General features: G+C 39.9%; 1 protein-coding gene across 7 annotated transcripts in view; it reads left to right on the top strand.

The window, feature by feature from the left end:
• The window catches only part of znf462 (zinc finger protein 462), a 107,137-nt gene extending 93,728 nt beyond the window's left edge, over positions 1-13,409 (top strand). For all 7 annotated transcript variants that reach the window (XM_043717196.2, XM_043717188.2, XM_043717184.2 and 4 more), the window contains 4 exons: positions 379-602; positions 6,684-6,810; positions 10,386-10,509; positions 10,638-13,409. In XM_043717196.2, coding sequence (XP_043573131.2) covers positions 379-602; positions 6,684-6,810; positions 10,386-10,509; positions 10,638-10,875 — 713 coding nt within the window. In that variant the 3' untranslated portion in view covers positions 10,876-13,409. The remainder of the gene's footprint in view (positions 1-378; positions 603-6,683; positions 6,811-10,385; positions 10,510-10,637) is intronic.
• Positions 13,410-14,375: the final 966 nt, after the last annotated feature.

The raw sequence follows: 14,375 nt of genomic DNA, 5'->3' as shown, positions 1-14,375 counted from the left end.
ACTGATTGCATCTCTCTTGACAAAACTTTGTAGTTGTAAAGTCTGATGACAATAAAGTGTTTTGTCTCTGCTAGCAATAGACCCTTTACAGCTCATCACACTACTCTCTGAAATATGCCAGTATATTCTTGTCTTGGGGAAACTGAATTCTCATGTCATTGATTTTAATAAGTATGTCTAATTGCTGGCCTCAAATTAATTGCAGACTTCAATCTTCATGTTATGCTTGCCTCCAGAGCATAATAATCTTAATCTTGAAAAATTAATGCGTTGCTTTTGTGTTCATTTGTGAGCAGCATTTCATCCTTTCGGGTCTAAAGGTGGCAATTTGTGAGGCTTGTCATGACGTATGTTCTTTCATCTTGTATCTTTCAACAGAGGAGAGAGTTGTGCCCATTGAAGTCCGTCGTTCAAAGCTGTCCAGACACTTGCAAGGAATTGTTTTTCGTTGTGATAAGTGTACCTTCACCTGCTCCAGTGACGAAACTCTGCAACAGCATATGGAAAAACACAAGGAAATGAAACCATACAAGTGCCAACTGTGTTATTATGAGAGCAGAATAAATGATGATTTGGAGAACCACCTTCAGGAAGAGCACAAAGTAACTTTGATTATTATTATGGATTGTGTCTTCCTCCTGGTCTATAATTTAGTAATTAAACCACCCCATTAACAATCTCCAGTTAAGTATTTTCCTACCATTAAGCACAGCGTTGAACTCTTCAAGTTACCTCCACCCTACTAATTCAGATTAATTGTTGACACAATTATGTAGCTTTAACTAGTGAATGGTGACTTCACAAATTTACATTGAACATACGAAAAGAAACTGGTCAATGCCAGTTTTAACACTCCACATGAGCCCCCATGCATCCCAAAGCTATTCCTTTCTCTGTTGTGTTTATCTAGCTCTTTCTCAAATGCATTTTGCTGTTTCTCTCAACTCAATGTGTTAATGAGTTTCACAATCTTGAAACGACCTTGAGTAAAGAAATTTCTCCTAAGTTTTTGACTTAGTAGTGACTAATTTGTAATGATGTCACCTAAACTTATGAGCCTATTATCCAAACATCATATGTAACTTTCAGCACCCTTTTCATTTGACTACAGTGTGGTAATATAGTTAGTTATTATGTATACCTTATAGGAGAAAGTGAGGACTGCAGATGCTGGAGATCAGAGCTGAAAATGTGTTGCTGAAAAAGCACAGCAGGTCAGGCAGCATCCAAGGAGCAGGAGAATCGACATTTTGGGCATGAGCCCTTCTTCAGGATTCTTGAAGAAGGGCTCATGCCCGAAGCATGTATACCTTATACCCAAATAAGTTATATGCTACAACTGTAGAGATAAAGGAATAACTTACCTAGATAAATACTCCAAACTTTAGATCGTGGCATTTAAAAATTGGGTCTGGAAGCACCTGATGTGTAGTATCTTTATATTCAGTAACTGCATTATTGATAGGGGAAAAATGCATACTGTGGTTGATGGGAAAAGCTACAAAGAATGCAGATTAATGACCTGAAGTCTGAAAATTACAAACCTTTACAGTTGCCTTGTGAATGGCCAGTGCAGTTCAAAGCCAGTTCAAGGATTTACTGAACTCCATGCTCAGACCGTGATATCAGAAGAAGTCTGCCAAAATTGCACCTAAAATTATAGTATTAGTATTATTCATTCAGGAAGATGGGGGGAAAATAGCAGAAGTTACATGCTTGTCCTTGAGAAGCGAAGGCAGTATTTTGCTTTTCATGACCCCTTGGCATGATAGGATCATGGACTGATTCATCACTGAAAGAAGTCCCTCAGTCCATTGTTCCTCTGTTTGTTTGAAAGAGCTGCCCAATTAGTCCCATTCCCCTGCCCTTACCAGCAACAAATGTCAGGTAGTGACTTGTTGCATCAACTCCCATCTGGAACTTTGCCAGTTAGTTTAAATCTGTTCTGTATGATTTGAATCAAGAACCTTCAATATATTCTTATGTTTTTGATTCTGTCTGATAACTAAAACTGGGAAAACTAATGATTGACCAGCCTTTAAACAAAATGGGTAATGAAATGTGTGTTATGGGGTTTAAACTCTGCAGGTTAAGTTGGTAGTTCAGTCAATTTGTGCCATTAATGCAACTTGGGCTAATTTCCACAGTTAGGATCCAATCTTTTGAGTTTTAGAGAACAGTGCTGTCTTGGAAGAATTGTCCAGAATTATGAATATTTTGGCATTGTCCAGCTCAGTGTTGAGTCAGAGATTACCACTTAAAATAAACTGGTAAAACTGAATTGTTACTTATAAAATCTTACAAAAGAAGCAGAGTCAGGTAAGTCTTTTGTTTAATGCAGTGTTTTTTGCTGTGATCTAGAATGCACTGCTTGAAGGGAGAGTGGAAGCAGTTGCTACAGCAACTTCTAAAGGTGGGTGAGATAGATTTTCCGAGCTGTGGGGAAATTGGCAAGGAGTGGGACTAAATGGATAGGCCTTTCAAAGCAAAAACACTAGTGTGAACGGCTGATGGCCGCCTCCTAGTCTTATCATGAAGAAAGCTGCTTTGAAAAGGAATGATGCAGCGTTGCAGTTTTCTTGTTTTCCAATTGAACCATGGTTGAAGAAACATTTCAACTAAATCACCCCTTAAAACATTGCAAATGCTTTCTTTTCAAGTATTTACCTAATTTCTCTTCTGAAAGTTACAATTGAATCAGTTTCCATCACCCTTTCAGACAGTGTATTCCACATTATAGCAATACATATTAAAAGATTCTCATCACCTTTCTGGGTCTTTTACCAACTATTTTACCGTATTAAAGCCCTTCATAATTTTGAACACCTCTGTTAAATATCTCATTAATTTTCTCTCCTTTCAGGGGAACAGTCTTTCCATGTAATAGAAGTCCCTCATTGCTGGTATCACTTTGTAAATCTCCTCAGCACCTTCTCAAATGTGTTGACATTCCTCGTACAATGTACTGCCCACAATTGAACACAATGCTCCAGCTAAAACCTAACCAGTTATTTACAAAGGTTTGGCATAACTTCCTTGCCTATGGCATTTTGTTTGGATGAACAAATATAGAGACAATGTTTGTGTGTTTATTTTATGCTGGCAACCTTTCCATTTCTATATTTAGGATTTTTCTGATAAGAAAACAAAAATGAGAAAGCACACAATGGAAAAGTAATTGATGTGATGGCACTTAGTGCTATAATTCTGCCAATCAGTGTTTTCTAATCTGCATTGGAAAGCCTCCCAGAATTAATTGCTACATTTTCACATATAATAGTCTTACATATGTAGAAACATAGAAACAGGAGTAGGTCATTTGACTCATAATGCCTGCTCAGCCATTCAATATGATCATGGTTGATCATCAAGCTCAAAACCCTAATCCTGCGCACCCCCACCACCAATATTCCTTGATCCCTTCAGCTCAATAAGAGCTACATCCTCCTCCTTCAAAATGTGCAATGTTTCCACTTCACCCACTTTCTGTGGTAGTGAATTCGACAGATTTGCCACTCTTTTTGGGTGAAGAATTTATTTCTCAATCTCAACCCTAATAGTTTAACCCCTTATTCCTTAAACTGTGACCCCTGGTTCTGCACAGCCCCAAACATTAGGAACATCCTCCCTGATTAGTCCTATTAGAATTTTAATGGCATTCTGAGATTCCTCCCCTCATTCTTCTAAATTCCAGTGAATACAATCCTATCTGACTCTGCCCTGCTGTCCCAAAAATTAATTTGGTTAATCTTCGCTGCACTCTCTCTAAAACAAAAACACTCTTCTTCAGATAAGGAGAACAAAACTGCACACAGTATTTCAAGTGTGACCTCACCAATGCTGTGTATAGTTGCAGAAAGACATCCTTATTCATGTACTTGAATCCTCTCTCTCTGAAGACCAACATACGATTTGCTTTCTTTACTGCCTGCTGTACCTCCACACTTACTTTCAGCAACTGGTGCACAAGGACATCCATGTCTTACTGAGTATTTCCTTCTCTCAGTTTACAGCTATTCAAATAATAATTGACCTTCCTGTTTTTGCTACCAAAGTGGATAACCTCCAATTCATCCACATTATTTTACATCTGCCATGCATTTTCCCACTCAACCGTCCAAATCACACTGCAACTTCTCTGCATCCTCCTTACAGTTCACTTTTCTTCAGCTTTGTATCATCTGCAAATTTTGCGGTATTACATTTAGTTTCCTCATTTAAATCATTAATATATGTTGTGAATAGCCTCGTTTCCTAGTTGCTGTCTGCTAGTCAGGAAAAGTCTGTTAACCAATTTTCTGTCCATCTCAATGCACCACCCCCAATCCCATCCTTTTAATTTTGCAGATTAATCTCTTATGTGGGACTTTTTCAAAAGCCTACCTAAAATCCAAATAAACCACATTCACTGGCTCCCTCAATCAACTTCACTCATTACAACCTCAATGAATTCCAGTAGGTTTGTCAAACATAATTTCCCTTTTCTAAATCCATGCTGATTGTTGATTCTATCTTTGTTTCAAAGTGCTCTGCTATAAAATCGTTGATAATCTACTCTAGTATCTTCACTAATACTAATGTCAGATTCACTGGCCTATAATTTTCTGTTTTCTCTCTATCTTCCTTTTTAAATTGCGGTGTTACATGAGCTACCCTCCAATCTGTACGATTTAGTCTAGAGTCTAAAGAATCTTGAAAGGTGACCACCAATGCATCCACCACTTCCTTACATACTCCGGTTGTAGGTTATCAGGCCCTGGCGATTTATCAGCCTTTGATCCCATCAATTTTGTGTGCACCATTTCTTTACTAATGCAGTTTTACTTTAGTTCTTCCATCTCACTAAAACCCTGTGTTCCCTATCATTACTGGGAAAATACTTGTGTCCTGTTTTGTGAAGACTGAAGTGAAGTATAAACACAGTTCATCAGCCATTTCTTTGCTCCCCATTATAGATTCATAGAGTCATAGAGATGTACAGCACGGAAACAGACCCTTCAATCCAACTCCTCCATGCCGACCGGATATCCCAACCCAACCTAGTCCCACCTGCCAGCACCCGGCTCATATCCCTCCAAACCCTTCCTATTCATATACCCATCCCGATGCCTTTTAAGTGTTGCAATTGTACCAGCCTCCACTACTTCCTCTGGCAGCTCATTCCATTCACGTACCACCCTCTGAAAGAGTTGTCCCTTAGGTCTCTTTGATATCTTTCCCCTCTCACCCTAAACCTATGCCCTCTAGTTCTGGACTCCCCCACCCCAGGGAAAAGACTTTGTCCATGCGGCTCCACACAAAGGCCGCCTTGCTGATCTTTGCGGGGGCCCTATTCTCTCCCTAGTTACCCCTTTGTCCTTAATGTATTTGTAAAAATCCTTTGGATTCTCCTTAACTATATTTGCCAAAGCTATCTCATGTCTCCTTTTTGCCCTCCTGATTTCTCTCTCAACTATACTCCTACTGCCTTTATACTCTTCTAAGGATTCACTCGATCTATCCTGTCTATACCTGACATTTGCTTCCTTCTTTTTCTTAACCAAACTCTCAATTTCTTTAGTCATTCAGCATTCCCTATACCTACCAGCCTTCCCTTTCCGTACCCCTGTTTCTGACTTTAAGGGATTGACATGAGTTTTCAATAATCTTTTTCTCTTTACATACCTGTAGAAGTTATACTGTCAGTTTTTGTGTTCCGCGCAAGATTACTCTCATAATCTATTTTCCTGTTCTAAATCAATCCCTTGGCCCTCCTTTGCTGACTTCTAAACTGTTCTCAATTATCAGGTCTATTGTATTCTCTTGCCAATTTGTATGTGTTTTTTTTGCCTCTGATACTATTTCCACCTTCCCTTGTAAGCCATAATTCGGCCACTGTTCTCTTTGCATCTTTCCGCCAAACGGAAATAACCAATTTTTTAGTTCAGCCATTTGCTCTTTGAATGTTTACCATTGCCTATCCACTGTCTTTCCTTTCAGTAACATTTCCCAATCTGTCATAGCCAACTCTTGCCTCATGCCATTGTAGTTTCCCTAATTAAGACTCTGCAAACGACTTGGGGTTTGCATACCTGATGTTGATACTGTGTGGTAATGCTAAAAGCATAAGGCAGGGATTAGAATTCCTTTCACTTTGGAAACTTTGAACACCATTTCCAGGCTTTTATTCCTAGTATGGTACTGAGGGAGTGCTGCCAATGTCCTGATTACCCCCTTGGGTGTATCATTGTTTTGAAGAGGACCATGAGAGTTCTCCATTTCCAGATCAATATCTATCTGTTAACCCACATGACAAAATTAATTATCATGTCATTAATTGCACCGATTCTTTGCTTTTTGGGGGCAGGTACTCGCATTGCACAACTTTGACTGCCACATTATCTTACGTTATAATAGACGCTACATTTCAAAAAGCATTTCCTCGGTTGTAAAGGGTTTTTAGATGTCCTGAGGTCAAGAAAGGTACTGTATAAATACATGCTTCTTTGTCACATCTGTAATGTTGATGCATTTTTAGAGTTTTGAGAATCTTAAAACATTTGTCACATTGGATGAAATGGAGGAATATGAGAGGACACACTAACTCCAGTGCAGACCAGTTCAGCTGAACGTCCTGTTGCTTTGCTGTAAATTCCATTCAAGCCTTTGAAGGTTCAGTAGGCTCTCCTTTTCTCGATTTTCAGGTGGTTCGCAACTTTGAATTGGTAGGTCGTGTAAACTTGGACCAGTTGGATTCTAAAGATAAGGACTGGCTCAGTAGTGAAGAAGAGGCTAGAGAGGAGGAAAAGGGCAACATCGTTGAACAAAGGGGTTCGTACTTTCAAGAATTTATTTTAAAAATAAATTTACCCTGACATTCTAGTCTTGTGTTCCCACTGAATATGTTGTCTCAAGGTGGTTTGTAAATACAGAGAAGGTGAGAAGGAAACAGATCCAAATATATCATTGTCTGCCTAGCACCCATAGGAAAGCGCATATTTTTTGGCAGTGACCAGTCTGCCAGTCACTGGCTTCAACGAAAACTGGGACATCCTGCAAGACTTGTCGCAAACAGTGTGCTTTCCAAAGAGCAAAGCGAACCACGTCTATTTGCATTGTCTACTTCAAATAAATCGCTAGGGACAATTCCTAAGCACAAATGGTCTGCGTTAAATCAATCTTGGTCACTTCCAGAGGTGGCCAACAGATGGGGGTAGCCCAGTGTTTCCACTGTTGTGCTGCCACTGTATGCAGACATTGTTAAGCTGACAGAGTGGCAGATGGTGGTAAAGGGTATCCTGCCTGGGGACTGAAAGTGTTCCACTGCTCCTGAGGCAGTGCATTACATATCCGATTTGGAAGCCAGGCTATTTTTGGTAGTGATTCAGAGTATTCATTCTTGTTCACAGAAATGTTAGGATAAATTATCTGTTAATTTGTGTAGCTAATTGCAATTTCCCTCTCATATCTGTAACCAATATCAGAATTCAATGCATCTTGCAACAAGCTTTAGTCTACTAAATTGGATATACTGAATCCTGGTTTCATTTCAGTGTGATTGTGCAGTACCCATTTTTAGTATATTTAACCCCTAAATGAATATTGAAGGACTGTTAATACCATATATTTTTTAAGCAAACAACCCCTTCCTCAGCTAATAGTTTCCCAAGTGCCAGCTGTACCTGAGTAGGAAGCAGTCTGGGAGTAAAGGTCATGGGTTCAAATCCCAATCCAGGGAGACACAAACACGATTCTGGGTGACCCACTTTTTCAGAGATGTTCCGTCTGGACCCTGGGTGGATGTAACAGATCATGTGGTGCTATTTTGAAGAATAGAGAAGTTCTACTAAATAGTTATCCTTCATCCAACACCATTAAAACAGATTGTATTTATAAACTTTTTTTAGTGTAATAAAATAGACCAAGCTCCTTCCAAATCATTATTGAATGAATTTTGGCATTTGAGGTGCTCTAAGACGATATTAGGATACATCATCAAAGATTTGGTCAAGGCACAAAAACAGTGCTAGAGAAACTCAGCAGGTCTGGCTGCATCTGTGGAAAGAAAAACAGAGTAAATGTTTCAAGGCCAGTGACCCTTTGTCAGAACAGGGTCACTGGATTAGAAGAGTTAACTGTTTTTCTCTCCGCAGATGTTGCTATGCCTGTTGAATTTCTCAAGCATTTTTGGTTTTTATTTCGGATCTCTGTATTCCACAGATCTTTTTTAGTTTAGTCAAGGCAGTGGGTTTTAAGTAGCATTTCAAAAGAAACAAAAAAAGGGATGTTTAAAGAGGGAATTCCAGAGTATACAGTCCAGTAGCTAAGTGGAGTGATTAAACATAGAAAATACAAGCAGTAGCGTTTAGCCATTGAGCCTGCTCTGCCATTTAATATGATCAGGACTAGTCATCCAACTCTGTACCATGTTCCTGCCTTCTCCCTTTATGCATTGATCCCTTTAGCCTTAAGAACTATACCTAACACCACCTTTGAAACAGTCAATATTTTGGTCTCAACTACTTTCTGTAGCATTGGGGATTGTAGGACTGGAGGGGATTTGTTTTTTGTTCTTTCATGGGATGTGGGTTTTGATGAAAAAAAAACAGAATCTTATAACCTACCTCTGCTTGAACTTGAACTGAGTAACTAGGCCATTTCAGAGGGCAGTTGAGATTGCTGTAGATTCAGAATCACACTTCAGCCAGACCAGGTGAGGATGGTCCATTCCTTTCCCTAAAGTTTTTTTTAATGACAATTAGAGTCATAGAGTCATCAAGATGTACAGCAGTGAAACAGTCCATGCTGACCAGATATCTCAACCCAATCTAGTCCCACCTGCCAGCAGCCGGCCCATATCCCTCCAAACCCTTCCTATTTATTAGATTAGATTAGATTACTTAGTGTGGAAACAGGCCCTTCGGTCCAACAAGTCCACACCGACCCGCCGAAGCGCATTCCACCCAGACCCATTCCCGACATTTATCCCTTCACCTAACACTACGAGCAATTTAGCAAGGCCAATTCACCCATCCAAATGCTTTTTAAATGTTGCAGTTGTACCAGCCTCCACCAATTGATAATAAATTTCATTCACACCATTTTTTTAATTACTATAAACCTTTTCATAAATCAGCACCGAAAGGACCAGCAGTGTCCTGGCTGATCAAGAGGTCCTCATAATTGATGTAAAACACACGATAAGTAATAGAAACATAATGCAGGGGGTATATACATCAATGTTCTACTTTATTTACAGCATAGATAAAGTGTAACTTTGCCTTAAATAACCTTACCAGCAAGAGAGCCTTCTCACTCGCACCCTCAGCTGTCTACTCGGACATTGCAATGTTTCAGTAAACTTGCACTATTTGAGGTGTGTATTTTTTTCCAGTTTGTTGGGAGTGCTGGTTCATAAGGTGCTGGTTAAATCCAAAGTTTGCTGTAGTTTAAATTCCACCCACTGTTTTGTCCCCCAGAGCATTAACTGGGATTTCTAGATTATTAGTCCAGAGACATTGCACTCGCTCCCTTCAATTACAGAGCTGCAAAGTGATGAAACCATAAAGGGAGCAGTACATCATTTTGAGGATTTTAAAGTCGAGACATCACTTGACCTAGAGCCAAAGTGGATCAGCAAACCCTGACTGATTTTTATAACGTTTTATGGGGTGGCACAGTGGCTCAGTGGTTAGCACTGCTGCCTCACAGCACCAAGGTCCCAGGTTCGATTGCAACCTCAGGTGACTGTCTGTGTGGAGTTTGCACATTCTCCGTGGGTTTCCTCCAGGTGCTCCGGTTTCCTCCCACAGTCCACAGATGTGCAGGTTAGGTGAATTGGCCATGCTAAATTGCCCATAGTGTTAGGTCATCAGTCAGAGGGGAATGGGTCTGGGTGGGTTACTCTTTGGAGGATCGGTGTGGACTGGTTGGGTCGAAGGGCCTGTTTCCGCACTGTAGGGAACCTAATATAATCTCACTATTTGCAGAATTTTCCTGAATCCAAATTGACTGCTGCGTTTTTTCACATTAGAACAGAGGCCCTTTCGGATGTCCTGAAAATAAAAATAGAAGATGTGCAAAGTAACTGGACACCTTTTTCTGTTAGCATTTCCTTGTGCAGCATGACTTGTATTAAGAACTGGGTGTCTACATCCCATCCAGTAATAACAAAAAAAATCTGTTAACGAACAAATGACAAAGCCATTGTTTGAACATATTTGTGGCATTTAAAAAAAAACACACAAATGGTTTAAGTGGAAATTTCATTAAACCTGCTTTTAATTCAAAAGATCATTTGTACCACACCATTCCAACCATCCCTCCAAACTTTGGGTAATCTGTGCATCATTGCATTTGTTCAAAAACAAATTTAATTGTTAATTTTGAGATCATTTGTATTACAGGGATTGAAACATGCCCAGGAAGTGGCACACGTATTTACAATGAGAAAAGATTCCCATGCGAATTCTGCGGACGAACATTTGCTCGTGGTTTTGATTGGGAACGTCATATTCAACGACATGAAATGTAAGAACTTAAACTTGTCTCACAACATGCTCAAGGAATTCACGGTTTAAGCAGACACATGCATTGGATGGCTTTTACCTTACCTGTGATATCTCTTTCACATTACTATTTTGTCTTTTTTAAACTAGGGCTCTAAGTGAGAGCAACCATCAAAAAACTGAAAACAGTCTAGTAACAGAGAATACCAGTGAAGAGAATAACACTACACCTTCAGGAGTGACAGAGCTTTTAGACTCGGCTGACAATTTACAGACAGATGTCTCTTACCAGGACATTCCATCCTGTCCAATTTCTATAGCATCAATAAAGGAGAACTCCCAGGATCTAGATACTGAGACCAAAAACAAAAAGTCTGAGCTATGTTAGTATTTTGACGCATTGTGCAAGTTCATTCTTCCCTTCTAATTTCCCCCTCCCCAACCCGTGTTCTCCACTCCTTATCTAAAATGGTTGTTCATGTTGGCGCAAAGTTCCATGGATCCATACGACCTATCGGTACCTCATGGAAGTGTCTGCTCTTCCTGTGTGAGGCTGAGTGGTAAGTACTGGTCGACTATCAGGTGAAAGCACAGTGCAGCCCAGTCCTGCCATCTACCATGTCTCCACATACGGGCACTGGAGTGTGATCGAGATCGAGAAACTCTGCTAATCGTTACCTCTTCCTTGTCTGAGACTAACTGTAGAACCTTCTGCTGCCTCCTAGGCGAAATCAGTTAACTCAGAGGGGAAAATAAGCTTTTTGAACACTTCAGGACAGTGTAGCTCTGGGTCATATACCATGTGGTGTTCACCTACTGAGCCATCTGTGGAGGGCTATTCCCGTCTTCCCCCTCCGCTCTCTAAACAGCCTCGCTCTAGCCCTCACCCACCAAATCCCCACACACCACCTCCTTCAACTCCCCATTCTACCTTTGCTCCTTCACATCCCCCCCTCCCCACCTCTCTGCTCTCCAGTCCTCCACATCCCTCTGCTCTCCTTTCCTTCTGCCTTCTTCCTCCCTCCACTCTTCTCTCCTAACTTCTCAGCTTTTGTTTCTCAGGTTTTCCCTTGCCTACCTTCCTGTGCCAGCCCCTTCTCATTCTCTTCCCCCTCCCGCCATGGTTCCAGCCCCCACCTACGCCACTCTTCTCCCCTTCCTATCCTGTTCTTTTCTTTTCCAAGTAAATTGTGTAAAAGAAAAAAATAATATTGGGCACTGCCTCATTAATATAGTGAGTTGTGTTTTTTTTTGAAAAGAACTTAGTATGGTCTTGTGGGAATGTCATTACTTCACTAGCAATTGTGACATTCATTGAAGTAATCTTTCATATTGCTCTTTTTTTAAAAAAAAATCAAAATATCAAACGTGTGCATTGAGAACCAAATAAACCCCCAAATTTTGACTTTGATACAGCAATCAATCCATTGATGCATATCCACTGGGTCCTGGAAATTGATCAATCAAGCATCTGTGATTCAGTGAGTTTTATGTTATAATAGGACATTCTTTGCAGCTGCTGTATTGTAGCCTACAACTGGTCAAGTACAAGATTCTTGTTTGATTCATGTCCAAAGCACCATTCTTAACTGATTATTTTGATTCTCCATTGATCGTACCGTGCAAGCTGTAACTGCTCAAACTCTTGTCCAGCCACGCACCCAGTTAGAGATAATAAACTGTACCTCACGAGTTAAAGGGACACTTGCGAAATGGAAACATCACTTGTGTTGTTTTCTCTTCCTGTTTGGCTTACGATGATAAGAGGAGAATTATAAGTGTCTCTTCAAACTGGTGTTAACATGGAGTGATGGAGACATTTCCAAATCATGAATGAAGGACCAGGTTGGATGCAGTTGCTATAATTTGGCAGATACTGAGCCCAGGTCACTCAAAGCACCAACATATATTTAAGTTTTGCTTAACACAAAATTAAACAAACCTTACCATACTAAGAGTACATTGTTTTCTTGCACTAATGCATCTGGTTAAATTTTTTTTATCGGTTATCGATTATTTAAAAAAAACTTGTTTGTATAGCAGAAATGGTCCTAACGATTACTGTTAATGTAGGAAAAGTTGGTGCAAAAAGTGATATGATTTGCAGTACCTCAGCATTAATCTTTACTGAATGTTCATTCTGTACCAGTAATATCTGTTCATAAACTGTGTAGATTTCCTTTTCTTTTTCCTGACACATCTGTATGGAGATGTGTGTTACAATGTTGTAGTGAGACTACTTTACGTGAATAAGAATTCCATAGGTTAGATTTTGTTTGCCAAGTTTACAGTTTATTCTACTCCTGTTTTATATAAAACACTTTAATTAAATCACTATATGGGTTATGAAAGCTCATTGCTCATTAAATGATCTTTTCAGTTTAGCACACTTGTTTAGAGCTCAGTTTGGATCCAGGTGTTTGCATTTTCAAATGAAATATTATTGTGATCACGGTATATTTGAAATGATGCTTTCAGAGAACAGCAGCAAATACCCTGTTCCTTGAAGCAATTCATTAAACATCACCTATTTTCATGTTGAAAACAGGGGGCAAAATGGGAGCAGTTTCTGTGAAAAAGACAGGGATATTGCAGATTACCATGTATATTGTGTTCTTTCTGTTGTCTACATTGTAGTTTAGGAAACTTTTAAATATTTTTGTTATCTAAGATACTTTCGAAGTTGACTGTTTAGGATGTACATTGGAAGCCTGTTGTAATTTTAAAACAACTGTAAGGGTTGAGGAAATGAACTCTTGTAAACATTACCAAAATTGATTGGCCTTCCTCTGTATTTTGATAGTGCAGCTTCTCAGCGATGCTGCTTTAGTTTCTAGAATGATCTGTAAATACTGTACTTCCTGGTATTTTGTTTTGCTGACTTGATAAATAAAAAGTGATGACTCCTTTTTAATTTTGTAACTTTCTTAGGAGATTTGTTTCTTTCCCAGTTGTGCACTACACCAACAAGCTAGCTGAGAAATTGTATGTTCTTAACCTTTAGTTGTCATACGTTTTGAGACTGAGGTCAACTAAATTGAACGAGGAGAAAGTGAGGGCTGCAGATGCTGGAGATCAGAGCTGAAAATGTGTTCCTGGAAAAGCGCAGCAGGTCAGGCAGCATCCAAGGAACAGGAGAATCGACGTTTCAGGAAGAAGGGCTTATGCCCGAAACATCGATTCTCCTGTTCCTTGGATGCTGCCTGACCTGCTGCGCTTCTCCAGCAACACATTTTCAACTAAATTGAACACCATGCCCAGAAGTTGGCCATTGGTATCTTGAAGTAGAACCCTTAGAAAAGGATTTTTGGTTAAGGCCCAACCAATATCATGTTAAATTCTATAATCTTGGGAGCTTTGTGTGCTTCCCTTTAATAATGGACAGCAGTTTCTTCCATGATGACAAGAGTTACAAGAAACTACAAAGATATCATTTGTGCAGATGAAATATAATGAGACATTTTGGGGCGGCATGGTGGCTTACTGGTTAGCAGTGCTGCCTCACAGCGCCAGGGAGCCAAGTTCGATTCCAGTCTTGGGCGACTGTGTGGAGTTTGCACATTTTCCCCGTGTCTGCTTGGGTTTCCTCCAGGTGCTCCGGTTTCCTTCCACAATCCAAAGATGTGCAGGTTCGGTGAATTGGCCATGCTAAATTGCCCATAGTGTTAGGTGCATTAGTCAGCAGGAAATACGTGTGGGTGGGTTACTGTTCCGAGGGTCAGTGTGGACTTGTCGGGCCGAAGGGCCTGTTTCCACACTCTAGGGAATCTAATTGATCTGTTCACAAACATATTCAATATAGAAAGATGGGAATTCCGTTTTAATGAACTGAGCTCACCAACACGAAACAACCTTAAGAAGTTTTCAACTGTAGGTAATTAATGACAA

This window comes from Chiloscyllium plagiosum, unplaced genomic scaffold, assembly GCF_037043375.1.
Source record: "Chiloscyllium plagiosum isolate Xiang-an unplaced genomic scaffold, Cpla_swu_hap1 HiC_scaffold_2, whole genome shotgun sequence".
NCBI lineage: Eukaryota > Metazoa > Chordata > Chondrichthyes > Orectolobiformes > Hemiscylliidae > Chiloscyllium > Chiloscyllium plagiosum.
Note: the sequence above shows the minus strand (reverse complement) of the source record. Positions and strands in the feature narration are given on the sequence as shown.